The following is a 25,298-nucleotide window of genomic DNA, read 5'->3' as shown; positions in this document are numbered from 1 at the left end:
GACACTGTTGGCTAGAGCGCTGCAGAGGACCCAAATCTTTACAGCATATTACTCAGGGCTGCCGCTTCAAGCCTTGCTTACACATACACAAGAGATTAAACAGGGATGGCTCCAGGCACAGACACAGTGGGTGCATTATAGGTAAATGGGGAATTACGCTCCTTTGAGGACCTGAGGGAGGAGTATGAAATTCCAGAGGAGCAGTTCCTGCTATATGTACCATGATCACGGCGGTTAGAAAATACTGGGGGAGGCGGGACACCGAACCCCCGATGCACTGAAGTTGCCAACTCCTCTCTGATACTACAAACACTTGGACACTGGTGTCAGGGCTTTATAGAGCACTCTGTCAGATCTGATCTTGCTGCTTACTCCACAGAAAGAAAAGTCGCATCCGATATTGCCGATTACTCCACTGAAAGAAAAGTGGGAGGCAGACTTGGGGATGCCCATAACTGATGGCGCATTGGCCAAAATGGTATAGATGGCCCCAAAAATATCCCGTCCCACTGTGACCGGAGACCGAGGAGTAGCCCCTAAAAGACACCCATCAGTGGATAAGCATCGTACTGCATCTTCAGCAACCTGTATCCTTTGCATCAGGACCACTCAATTGAAGTCTATGGCGGTTCACCCACAGAACCTGGAAATGAACCAGAGACTGCTTTGATGAAAGGTAACTGTCCTTTCAAGCCTCACTGGCTCCTGTGACTCGCTCCATGCTGGAGGTGGTCGCCCAAAGCAGGCCTGTGTAGCCGCACACAACTTTAAGTTTCCAAAAGATTTCAAAGTAACCGCCAATTCTTGTATGCAATTTGAGTAAAAAAACATGCAAATTGCCTAAAGACTCATAAAACGGAGATTTTTTTAAATAAATGTATGCGTATTTCTTTTGTGCCGTGCTTCTTCCTTGTTTAGCTGTTTTGGCACTTCTAAATGCTTACAACTTCTCATCTTGTTTAAGCGTAACTGCTTAAAAGCCTCAGCTACCCAGAGTTGAGCAAAATGTTTTACAAATGAGCCTGACTGACCCAAGATGGGTTTGTGAGCTTATTACATGGTGAATTTGCACAACCACAGCATATAATAAAACGCTTCGTCAAAGGGGCCATAGCCAAAATGGCAACGGAGTGAACAATCTTCTCTGATGCGCTAAGCCCGGTGTAACATCTTCCCAATCCTCTGCCAACCAACCTCCTACATGTAGAGGGTCCCTGACAAAATAGTCCCGGAAGCATTGCGGAGGATGTCCAATGCTCAGTGGCAGTAGGATGGAGCCCGTAAGTTGAAACATGACAGGATGAGCGTGGCTGCCCAAGAGCAGCTAAAATGGAGGATGCAACGGCTGAGGAGCTGCATGGATGACTCCTGCAGGATTGAATAACATCATAAGTGGAAAGTGTTGAATACAGACTGACAAGCAGCCTCCTAGAAAAGCAAGGATTATTCCTGAGGCCTGAATACGCATGGTTAAGCCTGTGCAATGGAGGCTGCTGCCTGAAAAAGTGAGTCCTTGGGTGTGACTGGGCAAGAGGTGGCCATCAGAGGCCCAGACACCCTCCTGGGCTTCCACTATAGAGAACCTTACAGCAAGGCTCCCTCAGAGTGTGGGTGGGTCTCTTGTGGATGTTAGAGCACTAGGCCAGATCCTAAAAGCCCATATATCCCTTTGAGGCAACAAGCATAGGGTGCTTGAGCCCTTCGGAGAGACAGGCGCTTTGCCATTATGCATGGAGAAGAAGTAGTTTCTTTTCTGTAACTCCAGTTCTGTAGTAGGGGTATCTCTGTGATAGTCATAATCTAGTGAATAGTCCCGCCCATGTGCGGGGACCCCGGAGCAATAAAAAATAATCTCTTAAGGTGTCAAATCATGCAGACCTGAATCCACCTTTAAGAGAGAATTTAATTTAAAGACAGATAATGCAGCCTATACCCACAGGCTACACTGTCCAGTACTTCAACTAGAATACCACCAACATCCACAAACAGCACTGCCTGTCCAGCTTTTCTCCACAAGGGAAAAACACCCTGCTTCTCCCAGCAAAAGCCTCTGGAATGATAGAGAGGAAGGAATGGACAGACAAGCCCCATAGGCTGCCATTATGTGGCTCAGAACAGGATACTGTGCCTTTAAGAAAACTTTCCAGAACTTTCCCAGTATCCCAGAATGCACAGCAGGTCCCTTTTACTTTCAGTTCTTTTTGAAGGCGTAGCACGCCAGACCTGTAGCATTCCTTACATGAATATTCATCTCTCCACCGGGGAGGAGGGCGGGCGCTTATGACTATCACAGAGATACCCCTACTACAGAACTGGAGTTACAGAAAAGAAACTACTCCTTCTGTAGTAGGGGATCTCTGTGTATAGTCATAATCTAGTGAATAGAATGGCAAGCCCATCTCCACACAACAACGGCGGTGGAGAACACGCAAGACGATACCACTACTGTGCGAACAAATTCCGCAGCGAAGCCTGCCCAACCTGAGCATCTGCCCTAGCATCCGTGTCCAGACAGTAATGCGCAGCAAAGGTATGGACCGACTTCCAAGTGGCCGCCTTGCAGATTTCCGCAATCGGAACATTACGCAGCAAAGCCGTCGTGGCAGCTTTCCCCTGGTGGAATGAGCCTTAGGTTTACCCCCTAAGGTCTTATTAGCCTTTTGATAACACAATTGTATGCAGGACACAATCCACCGAGAAATGGACTGCTTAGAGGTCGCGAGACCGGTCCTGACTGATCCATAATTAACAAACAATTGGTCTGACCTACGAATATCCTTGGTCTTATCCAGATAAAATTTCAACACCCTCCGAACATCCAGGGAATGGAGAGACCTTTCCGCTGGCGAAGAGGGATTCTGAAAGAACGTAGGTAAAGTTATGGTCTGGTTGACATGAAAATCAGAGATAACCTTAGGAAGAAATTTAGGGTGAGTACGCATCACAACCTTAGCAGCATGAAATACAGTATAAGGTTCTTGACAACATAATGCCTGAAGTTCACTCACCCTGCGGGCCGATGTAATGGCCACTAGGAACGCCGCCTTCCAGGATAGGTGCTGCAATGAAGCCTTGTGAATGGGTTCAAAAGGCTCCTTCATCAGTCTGGACAGCACCACATTCAAGTCCCAGGAAGGCGAGGGAAGTCTGACAGGAGGAAACACTTTCTTCAAGCCTTCCAAAAAATCCTTGACCACAGGGATCTGAAAGAAGGAAGTCTGTGAAGGGCATTTCCTGTAAGCAGTCAAAGCAGCCAGATGAACCTTAATGGAATGGAAATTAAGGCCAGACTGCGCCAACTGTAAAAGGTAGGGAAGGATGACATCCTCCTTACATGTCGTAGGATCAAAGTTCTTGGACTTACACCAGATACAGAACCTCTTCCACTTATAGGCATAGGACGTCCTAGTGGAAGGCCGTTTAGACTCCTTCAGTATGTCCATACAATCTTGTGGTAGATTCAGATGGCCATATTGCACTATTTCAGGAGCCATGCCGCCAAACTCAAAGACGAGAGGTTGGGGTGCACCATCCGCCCCCCGAACTTCGTGAGAAGGTCCGGCCTGCACAGCAACCGTATGTGAGGAAGGAGAGACCGGTGAAGTAGGTCCGTGAACCACCACTGTCTGGGCGATTTCGGGGCGATCAGGATCATCCGCGCCCTGGACTGGGACAGCTTGATGAGCACTGCCGGAATCAGGGGAATGGGTGGAAAAGCGTACAGAAAGCTGTTCGACCAATCGATCCATAACGCATTCCCCAGGGTCCCCCGCTGGTAGTACCTGGATGCAAAGTCTCGGCATTTGCTGTTTTCTGCGGTGGCGAACAGATTTACGTCTGGAGTCCCCCACCTTGCGAAGACTTCTCCTAGTACTTCGTCGTTTATGACCCATTCGTGGTTTTCCTGAATCAGCCTGCTCAGTGCGTCCGCCTGAGCATTCTGTACCCCTGGCAGATGCGTGGCCGTAATCGTCAGTCCTCGGGCCAGAAGCCAGTGCCAGATCACCTGCGCCTCCTGCGACAGAGTGCGCGATCTCGACCCCCCCTGCTTGTTGAGGTAATACATCGTGGTTGTATTGTCCGTCTGTATCAGCAGTGAGTTGGTCTGGAAGGACGGAAGGAAGGCTTTCAGCGCCAGGAAGACAGCTCTTAGTTCCAGGAAATTGATGTGGTATGTCGATTCCAACGGAGACCACTTTCCCTGAATCTGCAATTCCCCTGAATGCGCTCCCCAGCCTTGGAGAGACGCATCCGTCACGACACTGTACGTGGGAATGTCCTTGTGGAAGGGAACCCCCCTGAGGAGATTCTCCGCCGAGCACCACCACTTCAGAGACTGAAGAGCATGTAGAGACAGCCGTATCTTGTCGTCCCAAGAACCTGTCCTCTGATCCCACTGATCCTCCAAGCACTCCTGCAGTGGTCTCATGTGCAGCCGTGCGTGAGGCGTGAGGAAGCTACATGAGGCCATCGATCCCAGCAGTGAAGACACCTTCCTCACTGTCGTCGATGGCGCAATCCTGAGTTCCTGGACCTTCCGAAGGAGTGATAACCGTCTCTCCTCCGAAGGAGACACGCTTGCTGACCGCGTATCGATGGAGGCTCCCATCAATGCACTGGACCGGAGTCGGAACCGATTTGGACATGTTGACATGTAACCCCAACTTGCGCAAAAGAACGCACGTCCACCGGAAGTGTTCTTCTGCTTCCGAGAAGGATGAGGCCTTGATCAGCCAATCGTCCAGGTACGGGTAGACAAACACCTTGTTCTTCCGCAGGTGTGCCGCCACCACCGCCATGCACTTCGAGAAGGTCCTGGGCGCGGACTTCAGCCCGAACGGTAGTACTGTGTATTGATAGTGATTGGCGCCGACTTGGAACCGCAGGAACTTCCTGTGCTTCCGAGCAATGGGCACATGGAAGTACGCATCCTGTAGATCTATGGCACAGAGCCAGTCTCCCCGTTGCAGCTGAGGGTAAATCTGATGCAACGATAGCATGCGAAACTTCTCTCTGCGAATCCATTTGTTTACCTGTCGCAAATCCAGAATGGGCCTGAACTCGTTCTTGTCCTTCTTGCGAACGAGGAAGAACCGAGAGTACAGACCTCTTCCCCTTTGACCCAGAGGTACCTCTTCTACCGCCTTTTTTCTCAACAAGATGTCTGCCTCCGCCTGGAGCTCTCGCAGCTGAAATTGAGAGCTTACCGGCAGAATCGCTGGAGGCGGGCTGATAAACCGAAGACTGTATCCATTGCAAACAATATTCAGCACCCACTTGTCCTGAGTAATTTTTCTCCACTCTGTCGGAAAAAATTGAATGCTTCCCCCCACTGGAGTGGGTAACGGTTGAGGGGGAAGTAGTCGCTCAGGGCCGAGACCCGGCCGGGCCCTTGGTAGTGGTAGTAGCCTGCTGGCCTCCTCTACCCCTCTGGCGTTTCTGGAAGGGCTTCCGGAACTGCTGCTGTTGGTGCTGCTGCTGTCCCGAACCCTGCCCACGCCCTGTGCCCGTAGACCCGAACCGCCTCTGGAACGGGCGCTTCTTCTTCTCGGCCTTCTCCAACCCGACAGCCGTCAGGGTCTCCGCCTTCATGCGGGCCATCTCATCATCCGCATGTTTTCCAAACAGGGTTTCCCCCGAGAAGGGCAGATTGGCTACTCTGTGCTGAGCCTCTGGCTTGAGCGACGTCAGGCGCAGCCAAGAGTGACGCCTTTGATGGACGCCATGACAGTAGGAATGCGCCGCCAACAAGGAGACATCCGCTGCCGCACTGATGACCTGGTTCGAAACCGGCATGCCCTCTCGCACCGTTTCCAGGAAGTCCTCCTTCCTGTCCCGGGGCAGCAGGTCCGCATACTGTTGGAGGGACTCCCACAGGTCCCGGTCGTAATGTCCCAACAGCGCCCCCGCACTTGCCGCCTTCATGGTGGTAGACGCGGTTCCACACACCTTCCTGCCCGCCGAGTCCAGCCAGTGGCTTTCCTTGTCGGGCGGGACAGTCGATGAAGGTGCAGTCGCATGCTGCTTCCTCGCTGCTGTCACGATGACAGAGTCCGGCTTCGGGTCCATCCGTAAAAAAGCAGGGTCCGAGTCCGGGGCCCGATACTTTTTCATGAGCCGTGAGGGAGCGGATTTCGTCACCGCGGGGGTGAGGAACAACTCCAACGCGGGTTCCACCAGTCCCGGTACTAGAGGTAGCAGGGGGCGAGACAGGTGTTTTTTGTGTAGAGTCTTGAATATCACGGACGTCGTGGGCGTCGGTACCGTCACTGTGATGCCCAACTTGGCTGCCCCCCTCAGCAGCACCTCCTGGAAGGAGACCAGATCATCCATCGGAGACACCCTAGTCCCCGGTGAGTCCGACTGCGTCGGTGAGAAATCCCTGGCTGAGGACCTTGTGCGCGACCTGGACCTGTGCCTCCTATGGCGCCGTCCCGATGTCGACGACGACGACCGTCCACGACTTCGCGACCTTCTCCTCCTGAAGGAGCGGGAGCGCGACCTCCTCGGCTTGGGCCTGTCCGCCGGTCTAGGCGACCGTGGGTGTCGCGGCCTTGGCGTCCCCTGCGGTGGAGTCGGATACCTGGGCAGGGAGACCGACCGTGGTGGAACCGCAGGAGGCCCCAACGGCGTGCGAGGCGGTATAGGCGGCGGTGGGGGTGGTGGAGGCGGTGACACCGGCGGCAGTGGTGGTGGTGGTGGTGGTGTTGGCGGTGAAGGAGGAGGAGGAGTCGGTGGCGGAGGCGGTGCTGGCAGAGGTGGAGGAGGAGGAGGTGTATACACCACGGAGTACACCGATCCCGGCGACTCCGTTCCTCTCTTACTCCTGGCGTCAGGGCTCCCCCTGCGCCGTCTCGACATCGACCTCTTCGACGTCGACCTCCTTGACTTCGATCTCCTCGACTTCGATCTCCTCGACGTCGATCTCCTTGACGTCGATCTCCTTGATGTCGATCTCCTCGGCGCCGCCCTCGACGGCGATCTCCTCGACGTCGATCTCCTCGACGGCGATCTTCGCGACGTCGATCTTCGCGACGTCGATCTCCTCCGTGACGTCCTTCTTCGTGACGTCCTTCTTCGTGACGTCAATCTCCTCGACGTCGACGGCGACCGCCGCCTCGATGCCGGGTGTCGGCTGGCTCGCGACGTCCAGGAGCCCCTCGACGGCGACCTTCTTCTCTTCGCCGACGGCGATCGGTGACCTCCCCTCGACGGCGAGCGCCGACGCCGCGTCCGATCCTGACGCTGATGGCTTGAAGGCGGCGTCGCAGACGATGCCGATGTCGTCGACGGCGGTCTGTTCAGCTCCTTCAACGTCGATCGTGGACGCCGCTTCTCCCCAGAGCCCTGGGGAGATGGCGAACAGACTGTAGTCATCCCCCTCGACGCCGCCGTCGACGCCCTCGACGTCGACGGGGAGTGGGGACGCTTGCTGGTCTTCCTGCCCCTGGGGAGCCCCCCAGAGGCCTCAGCATGGGCAGAATCAGCCCCTCCAGACCCACCTCGTGCCTTCAGTCTTCTGTCCTCCAAGACCTGGAGCCTGATTTTCATCCTCTCTCTCAGGGTCCTGGCTGAAAAAGAGCGGCAAATCTCACACTCCTCCGGCACGTGGGACTGGGACAGGCAGACGATGCACACCCTGTGAGGGTCTGACTTAGCCTTTTTCCTTTCACAATCAGGACACTTGTCAAACAAGGCATGCTGACAACCAGAAGGAAAGGACTTTACTAACTACTATTACTTGAAAAGTAACCATTAAACCCTTGAAAAGGGAGAGCTCAATGCTCCAGGGTCCTGCTAGCAGGAGCCGGAAAAAAGAACTGAAAGTAAAAGGGACCTGCTGTGCATTCTGGGATACTGGGAAAGTTCTGGAAAGTTTTCTTAAAGGCACAGTATCCTGTTCTGAGCCACATAATGGCAGCCTATGGGGCTTGTCTGTCCATTCCTTCCTCTCTATCACTCCAGAGGCTTTTGCTGGGAGAGGCAGGGTGTTTTTCCCTTGTGGAGAAAAGCTGGACAGGCAGTGCTGTTTGTGGATGTTGGTGGAATTCTAGTTGAAGTACTGGACAGGGTAGCCTGTGGGTATAGGCTGCATTATCTGTCTTTAAATTAAATTCTCTCTTAAAGGTGGATGCAGGTCTGCATGATTTGACACCTTAAAAGAGATTATTTTTTATTGCTCCGGATTGCTAAATTGCAGGTCAATTAAGCTCCTGGATCTAGACGGTTACACACCCATCATCTACAAGTCCTTCTGCCCACTCATTGCACTGATTTAAACTACCTGTATAACGCCTTTGCAAATTCACACTCCCTCATTGATATAATGAAATAAGCGGTTATAATCCTAATCCACGAGGCCGGAAAATAGGCAACACACTGTGCATCATACGAATCAGCAGCCTAATCGATAAATGTTAGAGGACCCGGATCAAGTTTATTCCAGAGACAGTGTGCAGTGATACACTAAAAGAAATCTGCATATCCTTGACAAAGTCACTTGCACCAAAAAAAGTCTCTTCTACTCTCAGCAGACACTTAGAAGACAACTGACCACCAGGTCCTATGGCCCTTCTAAAGGGAGTAAGTACTAAATAAGTTTGGTTTTACACCTAAATTTAAAAAGTGGGTGTGGGTGCTGTATGCATAGTCACGTCCCACATTCCTAAGTAACATCAACATTATTTGATGAGTTTAGGGGCACAAGGAAGGGTTGCCCACTTTAAGACCTTTTTTTAAAACAATTAGAGCCATCCTCTTAATCACAGGTATAAAAATCAATAGCCAGAGCATAAGTTGGCCCCCAATGCGGACAATCTGTTGATGACCCTGTCAAAACCTCCAGGCCTCGTCCAGCCCTGATGCATGATCTTGAAACATTCCTCCTGGTGTCCAGCTTCAACATAAATATTCAGAAATTCCAGGTATGGAACCATAACACCTCACAAGACACTCAAGACTTACTACAGACACCCTTTCAATTAGCATGGGCAAAACACTATGTATAGTAAGTACTGGTAGAGTGCCATGTTATTCTGAAATTGTAGGGGTGCATTATAATCACTGGTAGTCCGCACCCATATATTTAGTGGGATATTATTAACGTGTGACTTAGAATTGTAGTACTCAAAGCAGCATATATTAGTGCGAATAGAAATGTAACCAAGTAATTTACGAAGTTCAATGAAATGTCTGAATTGAAAGTGTACGTTAGATAATGCATAACAAATTAGTCCACATATAATGTGATGTGTTGGGATTCAAACCTGCACTATGTTAAAGTCTGCATGTGTAGATTTGCTTATTCATTTATGCAATGTAATGAATATCAATGCTTATAGTACGGTTCTAGAAATGTGTGTTTAAAATGTGTAAAGGCCTGATCGCATATACGTTTAAGTGAAAAACCTATTCGTTTCTTATGTTAGCTGAATATTGTAGGCCGAAAACTGTTTCCCTTGAAAATGGCTCAGAGGCTTTATGAGAGTCAGCAGATCTCAGAGAAGTGGAAAATTTCTTGTTCCCATGTTTCTGTTGCAGGTGCAAGGACACCTAGTTCGTTAGGAATAATAATTCTTTGTTTTAGGAGTTAGGATGGTATGAGAAGCCAACATGGGAGTTTACTGGAATGCAGGGATGATACTTTCAGCGGAGAAGGAGCCTGGGACCCAAGGTCAAGCTAACCGTCTTTGGATGAAGTACAAATTTCAGTGGAAAAGTACCAAGGAAGACCTGGATGAAGAGGTGTGACGGAGGGTGTGTTCTACGATTTTCAGACTTTGATTTAGGGACAGTGCCCCGTGGGTTGGACAGTTGAGGATTAGATGGGAAGCTAGGTGGAGCCTCTTAGAACGAGCTCTGTACTGAGCAAAATGAGTGTACTTCTAAGGAAGTCTTCACTTCTGACACCTTTTTCTACTCTCTTGCCTGGGGGAAAAAATGTTAAGTAGGGATGTCACCTTAGAGATAGTGTAGGGATAGACTAATTGATTTTCCTTTTTAGGTTGATGACTTCTAATATAGAGATTGGAGCAGTTATTGGATGTCTAATGCTTCTGGAGCTAACTATTCTTCCTATTCTGAGTCGGATTAGACTCCTGCGTAGGATATTTTTTGTACTAGTGCCCATTTATTTCCTTAACATTGTGATGAGGTGCTTGTATGTACAATTGTTTTTGGCTTTGTAATAAACCCCTAAAATTAGAGATTCGGAGTCAGTGATCCTTTAGAGTTCCAACATTTGATTCGTTTGATTATGTGCTTAAATTGGGTTTCCTCCCCTTTACGCTATTCAGCAGATAGAAAGATCCTGGCGATGGTAAGAAAGATAAGAATCCGGGTTTATCAGTACCTAGGGGTCAAGATCCGTTTTTTAGTAAACAGAAGAGCAATCCAAAATGTCCTAAAAACAACCAATCGAAAATACCAGCAGTCCTGGCAAGTAGGTGGTCTGTTCTGGAAGGGGAAGATCACAGCAATTAAAATGACATTTTTTCCTAAAATCCTGAATATGATTTTACCTACCACTACAGCCTTCTTAACGGATGAAAATTAAACTCCAGAAACTCATGTAAAGTTCGATTTGATCTGTAAAGCGCAGTAATCTGGAAGGGTAAAAAGCACCAAATGGCAAATAAACATGTCTACCTACCATTACAAGCGGGAGGCTTGGGAATCCTCAGTCTCATGAACTAATCTAGCAGCCTAATCAGATAAATTGTAGACTGGAACAGGACTGTGTCCAAGAAACAGTGGAGCTTTACAGAGCAACATATACCAAGATTACATATCTGGAAGGTGCCAAGGCTGGCTAAGAAATGAAATGAAATGAAATGAAAAATTATATTTATATAGCGCGTAACTACCCGGAGGCCTCGTCGCGCTTCAGCAATTACTATGACGAGCTCCAAGGTACATTAGCACGCTTTCGCAAACAAATGGGTTTTTAGGACTTTCCTGAATGCCATCCTATTGTTGATCTGTCTAATACTCACAGGAAGGGAATTCCATAGTTTGGCGGCAGAGTGTGAGAAAGAGCGACCGCCCCAACGGGCTTTGATAACCTTTGTTGGAGTTGCTAAGTGCAGTGAGCCGGAACGAAGGGCTCTGGAAGGGACGTAAGGCACTACAAAGGGGAACAAGATGGCAGGGCCTGTTCGATGAAAAGATTTGTGCACTATGCACATCGCCTTAAACTGAGCTCTGGCAGTCATTGGGAGCCAATGAAGCTCCTTAAGGGCTTTCTTAGCTGATTGCCAACGAGGAATATTAAACAATAGCCGGGCGGCACAGTTTTGGGTGACTTGGAGCCTTTTGGTCACCGCTACAGGGGCGCCCAAATATAAGGCGTTCCCGTAATCCAGGCGAGAGAGAATCAGGGCCTGAACCATGACTCTCCTCGCCTGGAAAGGGAGCAGAGGAAGGACCTTGCGGAGCATTTTCATTAACCCAGCACAAGTTGAGGCAGTCTTGGTGGCTTGGACCGAGAAATCAAGCGCCCTGTCAAGCCAGATTCCAAGGCTCTTTATCTGGGGTTTAGGGAGGGGAGGAGTGCCAAGGCATGTAGGCCAAATAGAGGCCAAAGTGTTCGGTAAGGAATTACCTAATAACATGATCTCCGTCTTCTCCCCGTTAAGTTTAAGACAAGACGCATGCATCCACTCAGCAACAGCCTCTAGACACAGACCCAGGGTGTTAGATGACCCCTCCGAGTGGTCCAAAGAGACCACCAGTTGGGTGTCGTCTGCGTAGGTGACGATACGCACACCAAAGGGCTGAACTATATATGCTAGAGGTTGCATATAAACATTAAAAAGAGTGGGGCTCAGGGACGAACTCTGCGGAACCCCACAACTGAGTGGTTGCTTGGCCGAGATCGTCTCACCCTCGAACACCTGAAAAAAACGCTCATCCAGGAAGGAAGTCAGCCATTCCAGGGGCGCGCCCGAAACACCCATGCCTTTCAAACGATGTAATAGGATGGCATGGTTGACAGTGTCGAACGCGGCACTGAGGTCGAGTAGTATGATGGCTGCTTTTCCTCCCTGGTCCAGCACCGCTCTAGTCTCTTCTGTTACTGCTATAAGGGCAGTTTCAGTTCCATGCTGAGGGCGGAAACCCGTCTGAGAGACACATAGTAGGCTATTAGATTCTAAATAGTCCACTAAGATGTTATTAATGTGTCTCTCAAGAAGTTTGCTCATCCAAGGAAGTAGGGAGATAGGGCGAAAGTTGGCCAAATTGTTCTGATCTAAGGTGGGTTTTTTCAGAAGTGCCCTAACCATCGCACACTTCCATTGGACTGGGACAGAATTCGAAGCAATGGAAGCATTGAGGACATCCAGGATGGCAGGACGGATGACGTCGATTACTTTGATAAGAGTCTGAGGAGGTGCTGGGTCGTTAGGGGAACCCGAGGTGACTTTAGGGATTATTCCATCCAATAAGGAGGAGTCTAGAAGGGGGAATTTGTCCAACAGGCAAGAAGTCATCGTGTCGGGGTCCATTGTGGTGGTAGGCTCCAAGTTCCCACCAGCTATGGAGAAAGAGGAATAGATAGTTGAAATCTTCTGGGAGAAGAAAATTGCTAAGTTATTGCAACGGGTTTTTGCGCCGTCAAGTGACTGACGCTCAGGGGGAGGGGGAGTGATTAAGGATTTAGCAATTTTAAAAATTTCCTTAGGAGAATTGGCAGCTAAACAAATTTTTGATTCATAAAACTGAGCTTGGGCAGATTTAATTTCACTTTTGTAGAGCTTTATAGCAGCTCGGTACTCCACTTTTTTAGATTGAGAATATTCTTGTCTCCAGGCTCTCTCTAGTTTGCGACAGAGTTGTTTCCTAGACCTGAGAGCAGGCGAGTACCAGGGAGCAACTTTGGGTCTATTTATTAGATGCAAAGATTCCTTTGGAAGGACTAGATCGAGGGTGCTGGAGATCCAATTGTCAAAATTGACAGTGGCTGTGTCGGGGTTAGTCACCTCCGGGGCTGGCTGATCAATGAGAGCTAGTTTCCATTTAGCAAGTGGAAGTGAAGCCCATTTTCTTCCCCAGCGCTTATTGTGGGAGTGTGACATAGAAAAGCTGCCGGTAGACCAAGAAAAAGGTACCAAAAAGTGATCGGTCCAGGGTAGTAGTATAGGTGTCTCCACGGTTAGGCTCTCTAGATTACTGTAAATGTGATCTAGAAGATGGCCCCTGATATGCGTCGGTTGAAAGCCTTTCTGTAGCAGGTCCATAGCCTGCAGATTAGATCGAAGGCTATTGGCATCTGCGTCAAGTGGGACATCCAAATGCAGGTTCAGGTCTCCTAGCAGAGTAAAATTTGCTGAAGACAACACTAAGTCGGCAACTGTGTCCGTTATATTGGTGATAAAATTGCTGAGGGCGCCAGGTGGTCGATAGACTAACATACCAGAAAAAGTGTTTAAGGGGGAGAATTCAAGAGTAAAGTGTAAAGTCTCACAGGCTGGCGTAGAGGATGGGGTGACACGACATCTAAAATTGTCCCTGTAAATAATGGCCAGTACTCCCCCTCTACCTGTCTTACGATCCAAACGTTTACAGGTATAGCCTTGGGGGGTGGCCCCTACAATTGTAGGATCGATATCTAGCTGAAGCCAAGTCTCCATTAAAAAAAGGGCATCAGGTTTAAGATCTTCTATCAACATAGCTAGTTCAATATGATGTTTTGGCAGGGATCGGCAATTGAGGAGACACATCTTCCATTTGCGCGTAAAGGAATGATTCCCTGAGTCTGGAGGTGAAACACTCCAGTCACAGGTTTTGCAGCGGGCCTTACGGTTTATAGGCAAGACCGAATGTAGGCAGGCAGCTTTAGTAGTAGAACGAAGTGCATGCAGCAAAGGAGCACTGTAAATAACACGGTTGCCTACCATGTCTGCGGAACTGGGGATGGGGACTGGAGCTGGAGCGACCGGTCGCGGACTGGCGCAGACTGGCTTCTCTTTGGCGCCTCTTCGGCGCGTCTATGGCGCTCCCGCTGCGCGTGCCGCTGCGCGGTGCAACAGTGGATTAAATAGATTAGGCTCAGAGGAGACTGGAGCGTCAACCCCCTAAGATGGCCGCCCTATAATGGCACCACCAGGAAGTGAACGCGCTCTGTACTCCCTCCACATCAATCAGCCTAACGCTGCGGTGGACCGGGGAGTCAGAGTACAATTCAATTTAAAATGACAAAAATAGCAGCAACAATGTAGCAAGCATAAAAACGTTTTTTAGATAAAACACCAATAGCAAAGCACCCACGATGTTGTTAGCTGAAGCTCTAGTGCAAAAATGACTCGTATCAAGGTTTCTCGAGCGCACAGGTGACCAGAAAAACAGACCATGCGGTGTCTATCCATCTCCAGTCACCAGAGCCACAATGAGCACATAGGTTAGGATGGCCATTCTGAGGGTCTCTGGTCCATGCCCTTTCCATTGACCCCCATAATAGGTCAGCCTAGACTTATCCCCCGGTGATTCAGGATACATCTACTCAGAATGACAGAAAAGCTAACCACTCAACCTTGGGAAATGTTTATCGTTTTCTGGTCCCATGCCTAGAACATAAACTCCAGAATTAAAGGTTAGTGGGAGGCCAAGCGTATCCTAAAATGCTTTCGCTAGTTTTGTCTAGAACAGTGTCAGTCTAGGGTGCTCCAATCTAATATGCAAGTCATCTCTCACTGTACATCACTTCCAACAATGCTGCGAAGCATACGGAACAAATGATGTATCCTGACTGGGGTAGTACCATTTATAAACAGTTTTGTAATGAATTTCATTAATTTTTAAATGAGTGTAGCTTTATGAATACTCCTCCTCAGTTGGGCCCACTTGCTTGGGGAGGTCTGGGTTCCCAAACATGTTTCCCCACTGAATAATATAAGATCACTTCTGTATTGGAGGAAGCCTCTTTGAGCAAGGCATATCATTTAGAAATCTCCCCTTTTGTACCTATTAAATTACTGATCATTTTTTCAAAAAACATTTTAGCCATTTAATTTTCGAGAATTACTGTTTATAGCATTCACAGAATATGTTGAAGAGCAGTCCTGTGTTTTACTTGGCTTTTGAATTCCATATCTGGTAACAAGAAATCAGCAGATCTGTAGGTTCTTAAAATGAAAACATTGAAAGATAAAATAATTCGACTACAGAACTATTGCTCTGCTTATTGATGTACGTTTTTTCTCATCGTCACGTCTTCTCTGGTGATCCTTTTGGAGGACTTCGAAAACCTTGATTAGGTGGAAACACTGGTGCTTTTCTTTTGCTGTATCATGCTGAATGCAGATCTTTTACCAATGGCACAATGAAAATGCAGAAAAAAGATCTTTCAGGGTACTTAAACATAATTCGGCCAAATTTCAAAAGTGCAGTGACCAGTGATGTCACCCACTCTACTATATCAAACTGCCACTTGTGTGAACTCAAGCTTGGCTGCATGCGTGTGAGAGTTTATGCTGGGTCAGGGCAGAATTTCCTGTTTTTCCTTTCCAAGCATTGTCCAACAATGTGCAAGCTATAGGAGGACAAGGCCACAGTACAATAATTATGCATTTCTTATTTCTTTTCCAAACACAAATTATTTGCAAAATGCAGTTGCAAACACTAGAACATTTACCTGCTTTATGGGAATTGCTCGACCACTACCAATCGAGTCGGATTTGCACTCCGAGACCTTCTTCTCTCTGTCGGGCTCAACACTCTTTCGAGACTAGAAGACAATTAGAGAAGAGATCAAAATGACAGCACCCCAAGAGCAGAATGGCATATGCATTTACCACGGATACACTTAGTAATGGAGGACAACCTATCAGTGGAGAAATGCAAAAGAGGCAGAGAGGAATGATGTGTATCCTCAAAAGGTGAGGCAGTTAAAGGACACACTCAGCAAGCAGCAAAGACAGATAGCCTCTAAAGGATAGATATGGATGGGAAATATACAGCTTTATTACAACATATTCAGCAACTGGGAACATGCCTAAAATGGACAGTCAGAGATGGGACACACAATGCATTGCTGCAGATCACACTCAGCAAGAGCATCCACTTTCAAAAGGACTGACAGCGAAAGGACAAACACTGCTTCATGACAATCACAAGCAGGAAAAACATGGAGCCTCTAAGAGACAAACAGGGATGGGACACATACCACTTTATGAGAGCCACAATCAGCAAGGGGTCACAATCTTCAAAAGGACTGACAGAGATGAGGCGCATGCCACATTATTACAGACAAACCTCATAATGGTGCACAGTCTCAAAAGGACAATTAGGGTTGATTCACATTACCTTCGAAAGGACCGACAGTGATACCATATACCGCTTAATTTCAGACACACTCAGCAAGGAGATACAATCCTCAAAAGGACAGACATGGATGGAATAATGTGGCTTCCTAGTTAAACCCTGGTGAGAGTGTTATCTTTCAGCCCCAGGATTCCATTCTGTAGCAGTTGTTGCAGGGCCCATGTCTCTCAAGAAGCTTTTCTGCTGGGTTAAGTAAAGGATCTATATTTTCCTTACCTTGGTGTTGAAAGCACACACAAGTCATGTAATGTACCAAATGTCAGTAAGAGAAGTCTTTAGAGGAGAATTAGAACATTTATCTAAGGAGGTCACTTTGAAGAAATTGAGCCGTGTGAATGGCTTTCACCTGTTGTAGTAATACACAGACCCAATGGTAAGATCAGATGTGTGTGGTTCTTAGACACCAGAATGCTGTGTGTGGGTGGACCTTAACCCGTTACCTAACAATGCTGAAATGTTCTCCCTCATTAAATGTCCTATGGTCTTTACCACACTTGATCTTACTTCCACATACCATCAAGTTGCTCTACATGAAGGCTCTAACAGGCACATGCATCAAAGGAAAAACCGGTCGCAAACGGGCAGATTCTCAGAATCTGCCCCTTTGCAACCGGTAGTTTTGCATATGGGATGTATCATCCCAAATGCAAAAATCGCAATTTAAGGAATCTCTAAATTGCGATTGCTTAAATTGCGATTGCATTTAAGGAATCCCAAATTGAGATTCCTTAAATGCAATGCATTAAAGTAAAAAAATTAGCGATTTCGCTAATAGGGGGAGCAAATTACCATGAAGTAGAACTTTATGGTAATATGCAAAAACTTTGAAAAATGCACTTTTGTGCTTTTTTCAAAGTTTCATGTTGCGCACACACATGCCCTGAAGGCATGCGTGTGTGCAACATATGTGCACAGATCAATTTCGGGCGTGCAATAGGGTGTCATTTTGACACCCTGGAAATTGCATGAGCAATTTGCGAGTACCTACTGGTACTCGCAAATTGCTCATGCAATCTCCAATTCATTCCTATGGGCCTGGAGGCCCATAGGAATGAATGGGACGGCATTCCTTAATTGCGACTCGCAATTTGCGAGTCGCAATTAAGGAATGTGTAGGAATAGCTATTTTTTTTGCGATTCCTACATGCATAGGCTTTTGCAATTCCTTAATTGTGATTCCTTAATAATCGCAATTAAGGAATCGCAAAAGCCTACGTTGATGCATGTGCCAGTAAGTCACTTACCACCTTCATTATGCTGTAACATGCATACAGATATAAAAGGATGTCTTTTGGATTAGTACTTGCTTGTGCAGTTTGTCAATGGATGATGCATAACCATTTTAAAGGGATAAAAATGTGGTACCATTTCCTGATGACATTCTGATATTTGGAAAATTGATGAAGGAGTATAATGACACCTTACACAAGGTGCTTACTATTTTGAAATATGGTGGTTTGGAGATAATCAAAGAAAATGATGGGTCCCGCAACCAGCTGTTTCCTGTTCTCGCTGCTTCGTGGTGGGGGCACCACAAGATCCAGGTTCCCTTGCGGCAGGAGCCGCTGCCAGCTGCCCAATCACTCGCAGCCAATCGGAGCGCCTGGAGGAGCTTTAAAACCCAAGGCGGGCCTCTGCAGCACGGGTCCCGCAACCAGCTGTTTCCTGTTCTCGCTGCTTCGTGGTGGGGGCACCACAAGAACCACGTTCCCTTGTGGCAGGAGCCACTGCCAGCTGCCCAGTCACTCGCAGCCAATCGGGGCGCCCGGACCGCTTTAAAACCCACCGCGGACCTCTGAAGCGCAGGACGCGCGCGGGCTCGCCCGGGCCAAGTGCGGGCCTGTCCTTGCCCGTCATCGACTGGAAGAGGCTGGGCTACTCCCCTAATATTTCCTACATCTGAACTTGGTTTGCAACAACAAGGTACTGATATGTGACTTTCATTAACTGTTATCCGTTTTCTCAATAATCATTTCATACTCAGTGGATCCGGCAAATTGTTCCTTCCTATTAGGCTCAGCTGGGTCACTGTATCGTTTGTTTTTCTAGTGTAATCACAACCCCTTCCCACACCAAGCAATCACATTTTGGAGGGCTGTTTCGACCTTGAGGTATTATTTAAATATGAGCAAACGCAAGAGAGTGGCAGGTACCCTGGATGCTTTTATTATTAGGGTGGAATCCATGCTTTGTCACGAAATTGAACTAACGGAGAGGCGCCTATCGATAGACCCAGTATCTTTGCAGAGGCGTCCATCTCTAGGTCCCACTGTCCCGTGTGATGTCTCTTCAAACTGTTCACCGTCGCTGGGTTCTGGCAAGCTCCAGCTTTCCGTGGAAACCGACCCACACCATTTTTCCTCACCACCTGAATCGAGGATAGTAGCAAGGTCGTGGACCATTGTTACTCCTACCAAGGACACCGGGGACAATGAGGATAAGCCGAGCGAGGCCACAGGGAAGGGAAGGTTGAGGGGCGGGCACTCTAAAATCCAAACAGAAGCGGACTCGCCAAAATCAAAACTGATGTTGTCTCTCCCGCATTCAATGTCTCGGGGAATACTGTGGTGGACTTTGGAGGGGGGAGTTACTTTGGACTCTGTTTGCACACAATTGAAAGATCTAATCGACAGTAGTTTTGCTACCATGAGGGGCTGCTTAGACCAATTGGCATCCATTTTAAGTAAGATGACTAACTCTAATGGGTCCTTGCAGTCCATTGGGGAGGTCTCGGATCATGCAGGGCCCGATACCCGAGCCACAAGCCCTTTAGAACAAGTTTTGGCTAGGCTAGCGACCATCGCTGAGGAAAAGTCATGGGGCATGTTACCGGCCCAACGTACAATATTTTGGGGCCGGACGGTGGCCCTGCAGCCCCAACACCCCAAGCTAATCCCAGGCTAAGCCCCTCCGTGTATCAGACAAAGTGTTCACAGGATCTAAGTGCAGTACTAGTTTGATCCCTAATTCCGCCATTGTTCAAGCTAAACCACCTGCTTCTGCCCCATTACTTACCCAGCCTGTAGCTCATGGGGACAGGGACAAGGAGGAGGTGTGCTTGAACTTGCCCCCTGAAGCTACCCCATTAACTGTAATCTTGGCGAAAGTACCACCTCTCTCACCCCAGGTAAATGAATCTTGGGAGGCACTGAGAAATTAGGCTCTCGGTGGCTTGGGACAAAAATCGGACTAACAGAGGCTTTGTTCAGTGAGTTCAGAATGGCGAGAAGAATAGGATGGGTGGGGAGAAGGGAAAAAACACTACCTGGAGACTGTATTGTTCTCATCTTCAAATCCCCAAAACTGGTACATGAAATCTTAAGTAGACTTGGTAACGCCCACATGCTTTATAGAGGAATACATGTTCTGCATCTGGGATTCTTTTATCCCCCAAGGGCTCACTCCTACCAGTTCTTACACCAGACACCTACTACCTCTAACACTTATCATCAGTTCAGTTTACCCCTTCAAAATAGATTTGACATTCTCCCACCTTTGGAAGACATTGATTGACTTACCCCTGCAGCGGGACCCGCAGCACATAGCAGGCCATTAGAGACCAACAAGTCTAGTTTTGAATTGGCTCCCATATTTCTGATGGAGCCTCTTCAGAACGATAAAAGACCTAGTGTAGCTGCAGAGGGGAATGTTATTTCACAATGTACGAGGTTATCTAGCGACACCCAGCAAGGTGGAGCTATAGCAGAGAATCATCTTGTACCTGGTTTAAATAAGCAGGATGTTTTATCGCCCATCGTAAATATTTATCCTGCACATCTTACAAATAATACAGTTTCCCATATGGACCACCCCAGTGTGGACAGTGGTCATCTTGATTCTGTAACTAAGGGTGATCTAATTTATTTATGATTTTGATATTTTATGTTTGCAGGAAACCTGGGCAGTTGAAACGCTATACATTAATGGGTTTAACACTTTTAGCACTCCGGCTGTGCCCTCCAGTCATGGGAGGAATAGGGGCGGCCTTTGTATCTTTCTATCCCACAAATTGAATGCATGCAGGGTGGACCTGGTGGCATTTAACATATATCAGATACTAAAAATTGATATTGATAAATCTCATTGCACCGTTCTTGCACATTTTTACAATAATATCCCAGCCCTTCAGGTGGGGGGAGTTATTAGGCAGCTGCAGGAGGACTTGGTATATTATCTACAGGAACACAGAGAAGGATATCTTCCTATTGTGGGGAGGGGACTTCAATGTGGGCCCATGCACCTTGGCGGATGGGGGACTGTGTGGTCTATCTTCAGATGATGACAGAGACACTTCTCATTTTGTGCACACCCCTGTTGGGGAGTTGCTAAACTCAGTTAAATATTCTATGGACATGGGTTTTGTAAATGATCTCTGCTCCCCACCACCCACTCGGCCGGCCACACGCTGGACCCCATCTTCTACGCGAGCCCCCAAATCGCCTTCAACCACACCACCGAACTCCACTGGACCGACCATCGCTGCATCCACTTCACCTTCCTGAAACCCGCCACGTACCACCGCACCCAACAGATGCTTCGCCGATGCTGGAGCAAAGTCACCGAAGACCAGCTAATAAACACCCTCGCCCAGAGTCCACCCGCTGACCCCACCGACCCTGACACCGCTGCCCGCAACCTCAGACAGTGGATCGATGACTGCGCCAACACCCTCGCCCCGCTCAAGAAACCCTCCAACAACCACACTAGCAAGAAAGCCAACTGGTTCACTGAAGACCTCCGGGCCTCCAAGCAAGCTTGCAGAAAGCTAGAGAACAACTGCGTCCGTGAACGAACACCGGACAGCTACGCAGCACACAAGGACGCCACACGCAGACACCATCACCTCATCAGATCCACCAAAAGGACCTCCTTCAAAAAAAACCTAGACAACAACGCACACAACAGCAAAGAGCTCTTCAACATCGTGAAGGAACTCTACAACCCCAGCTCCAACACCAACGACATCCCACCTTCTCAAGACCTGTGCGATTCGCTGGCCATCTTCTTCCATCGCAAGATCGCAGACATCCACGACAGCTTCAACGCCACGACTGCCCTGACAACCACTGAGACCTCCGTCCCCACGACCACCACCCGCACCAACCGCCTGATCTCCTGGACCAACATTAACGACGACAACACCATCAAGATCATGAATACCAACCACTCCGGATCTCCGTCAGACCCATGCCCACACCACATCTTCAACAAAGCCAGCACTGCCATCGCACCCCATCTCCGGAAAGCCATCAACATTTCCTTCAAGATAGCATCCTTCCCGGAGACCTGGAAGCACGCCGAGATCAATGCCTTACTCAAGAAACCCAAGGCAGACCCCAAGGAACTCAAGAACTTCTGGCCCATCTCCCTGCTCCCGTTCTCGGCGAAGGTCATCGAGAAACCTGTCAACAAAAAACTGACCCGCTACCTCAAGGAGAACAGCATCCTGGACCCATCCAAGTCCGGGTTCCGCAGCAACCACAGCACCGAAACGGCCCTCATTGCCGCGACCGATAACATCAGGACCATGCTAGACAACGGAAAAACCGCGGCCCTCATCCTGCTTGACCTGTCAGCCGCCTTCGACACGGTCTGCCGCCGCACACTACGCACACGCCTCCACGACGCCGGGATCCAAGAGAAGGCCCTGGACTGGACACAGAGCATCCGCCTAAACTCCTTCCGCTCCGAAGCCACGGAGATCATCTGCAGCGTACCCCAGGGCTCATCCCTCAGCCCAACGTTGTTTAACATCTACATGGCACCGCTCGCCTACGTCGCTCGATCGCATGACCTTAACATCATCTCTTACGCCGATGACACCCAGCTGATCCTCTCCCTCACCAAGGACCCCCACACCGCCAAAACCAACCTCCACGAAGGAATGAAGGCCGTCGCCAAATGGATGAGGAACAGCGGACTGAAGCTGAACTCGGACAAGACGGAGGTCCTCATCCTCGGATCCACCCCTTCGGCTTGGGACGACTCCTGGTGGCCGACCGCACTGGGAACAGCTCCAAAACCGACCGACCACGCATGCAACCTAGGGGTCATCCTCGACTCCACCCTCTCCATGACTAAGCTGGTCAACGCTGTCTCTTCCTCTGCTTCAACACCCTCCACATGCTCCGCAAGATCTACAAATGGATCCTCACCGGAACGAGAAGAACAGTCACCCAGGCCCTAGTCAGCAGCAGGTTGGACTACGGAAACGCCCTCTACGCAGGAGCCTCGGCCAAACTCCTGAAACGGCTTCAACGCATCCAGAACGCCTCTACACACCTGATACTCAACATCCCTCGCCGCAGCCACAACACACCCCACCTGACAGACCTGCACTGGCTCACCATCAACAAGAGGATAACTTTCAAGCTCCTCACCCACGCACACAAGGTACTCCACAACACCGGACCAGCGTACCTCAACAGACGACTCCGCTTCTACACCCCCACTCGCCAGCTCCGCTCCGCCGACCTCGCCCCCGCATCCAAAGAGCAACTGCCGGCAGCAGATCGTTCTCCTACCTCGCCGCCAAGACCTGGAACACCCTCTCCACCCACCTACGGCAGAACAAAGACCTGCTGACCTTCAGAAGACTCCAAGACCTGGCTCTTCGAGCAGCAGCAGCATTCCCCACCCCCCAGCGCCTTGAGACACTCACGGGTAAGTAGTGCGCTTTACAAATGCTATGATTGATTGATTGAGTAGCACTTTTAATGGTTGTGGGTTTTCTTCTATCATTGATTTCTTTTTCATATCAAACAGATACGCCGATAGATTATATAATTTTAAAAACTCATTTGGTAGCTTTTAGTGATCATTTCCCTATCAGCTTCACTCTAGACTTGCCGTCTGGAGTGTTATCTACCAGATTTCTGTCCGCCGAGCCCCTACAAGATATTGCCATTAGCAGACAAAATGGTTATACGATTAGATGGGCTTTGCAATTAACCAAGCTACTTTTAACACAGTATAACTCAGACTTCTTAACCTGTCTAAATGAGCAGGCATCGGATACAAATATCTGCAATTCATATCGTAATATTTCACTAGCTATCCAAAACAATTTGACAACAAAATCGAAAAGTACCCCTAATGGCAAGCTAGGTTGGTTTGACTCGCAGTGCAGCAAGTCACATGCTGCACTTAAATCCTTGTTGCACGAGTCGAGGAGGGACCAAGAAGCAATCAAAAGGGCCAGGGTGGCATACAAGCTGTCCATTAAAAAATGCAAAGAGGCCATTAAATTAACACTGTGGCAAGCCCTCAAGCAAGCATCTGCCTTAAAGGATATGAAAGGATTTTGTAAGGCAGTGAATGCCCCTTTTCTGGCCCCTAAAAATACAACTAGTTTAGAAAATGCAATTGGGGAAGACAAATGGGTGTCCCATTTTTTATGTTTATACTGTAATAATGCTACCCCCATTATTTGTGAGAAACCCAGCTCAAGTCCCGAAGGCTATCTTCCAATTCGCATTGATTTTAATGTGAACGAGGTGATCCTGGCTATTAACAGAAGTGTGGGTGGAAAAGCTCCAGGGCCAGACAGTATACCTGTGGATCTTTACAAATCTTGCCCTTTGCTTTGGGGCCCACTTTTAACCTTGGTCCTAAGGGCCTGTTGTACTCATGGCTTCACCCCAACCTGGATAGAGTCCACACTTGTCCCTATCTTTAAGAAAGGTGACAGAAACGACCCAGCCTGTTATAGACCAATTTCTTTGCTGGACTCCCTAGTGAAGGTGGCCGGGCGTGTTGTTTTAAATAGACTTCAGTGATGGGTGGAGAACTCAGGCATTATATCAGAGGTTCAGTACGGATTCCGCAAAGGCCTAGGCACCGTGTAACAGGGCCTGAACCTGAGTCTCATATTGTGAAAATACAACCAGGCAAAAAAGGGAGTCTCTTTATGTGCTTTGCCGACTTGAGTTCGGCGTTTGACTGTGTCAATCACCAGAAACTTTGGCATATTTTAGAGGACATGGGGGGTGTAAACTCAATTAATACATTTTTTAAAACAGTCTTATTTATATTTAGAGGCTTGGGCTAGGCTTCGTTATGGAAGAAGTGGTGAGCTTAGTGACAGCTTTCCTGTTGGCAAGGGGGTAAGACAGGGGTGTGTCCCAGCCCCCCTTCTCTTTACCCTCTATATTAACAGTCTTGGTGACACCGTATCTAGGGAATGCCAGGACTTACCCAGGATTGGCAAAGGGTCAATTGGCACATTGCTATATGCTGACGATGCTGTCTTCTTAGCCCGCACTCCAACTAGACTACAAAGAATAGAGACAAATTTTGCTTCCTACATGTCAAATCTTGATCTAAAAGTCAACATTTCTAAAACATTCATTATGAAATGTAGCAAGCCCAGTGTAAAGTGTCGTGAAAGTTTTATAAATAGTGACAGACTTAATTTCACTGATTACTTTTCATATCTGGGAATTGTATTCGATAAACGGGGTTCTTGGTCTAGAGCTGTTAATTGCAGAAAATTGCTTTTTGCTAAAGCCATCGGCGCCTTAATAAAATTTGCTAGGAAACTGGGAAAGCGCTCTATTGATGACTTGTTGGTAATTTATAAAGCTAAATGTGTCTCAGTCGCTTTGTATGGAGCTGGTATCGGTGGACATGTTAATGTGGAGTCTCTTCAGCAAGTCGAGAATGGGTTCCTGAGCTATCTCTTAGCTGTGCCAAATAGCACGGCTATGTATACCTGTCAGGCTGATTTGGGGCTGCCGTACCTATCCGACCTTATTAAAATCCAGCCGATCTTGTAGTGGCATAGGGTGTGGGCAGGTGCAACCACAGGTCTCAATCGGGATGTTATAAAAGATTGCCTCAACCTTCAACAGGCAAAATGCATTCCCTGACTTCCCTACATCAAAAATGTTATGCAGGACTTAGACCATTGTGCGCTTTTTGAGAATCCTGAGACCCTGTCCTGTCTCATGAGAAGGGACCTGAAGGCATTATGTTTA

At 48.4% G+C, this 25,298-nt stretch overlaps 1 protein-coding gene across 2 annotated transcripts in view; it reads right to left on the bottom strand.

Annotated features, from left to right (window-relative positions):
• AGAP3 (ArfGAP with GTPase domain, ankyrin repeat and PH domain 3) overlaps positions 1-25,298 on the bottom strand; it is a 1,862,985-nt gene that overhangs the window by 949,294 nt on the left and 888,393 nt on the right. For both annotated transcript variants that reach the window (XM_085628261.1, XM_085628260.1), the window contains exon 9: positions 15,632-15,724. In XM_085628261.1, the coding sequence (XP_085484387.1) occupies positions 15,632-15,724 (93 nt within the window). The remainder of the gene's footprint in view (positions 1-15,631; positions 15,725-25,298) is intronic.

This window comes from Triturus cristatus, chromosome 10 (genome assembly GCF_964204655.1).
Source record: "Triturus cristatus chromosome 10, aTriCri1.1, whole genome shotgun sequence".
NCBI lineage: Eukaryota > Metazoa > Chordata > Amphibia > Caudata > Salamandridae > Triturus > Triturus cristatus.
This window is presented reverse-complemented; position numbering and strand designations above follow the sequence as displayed.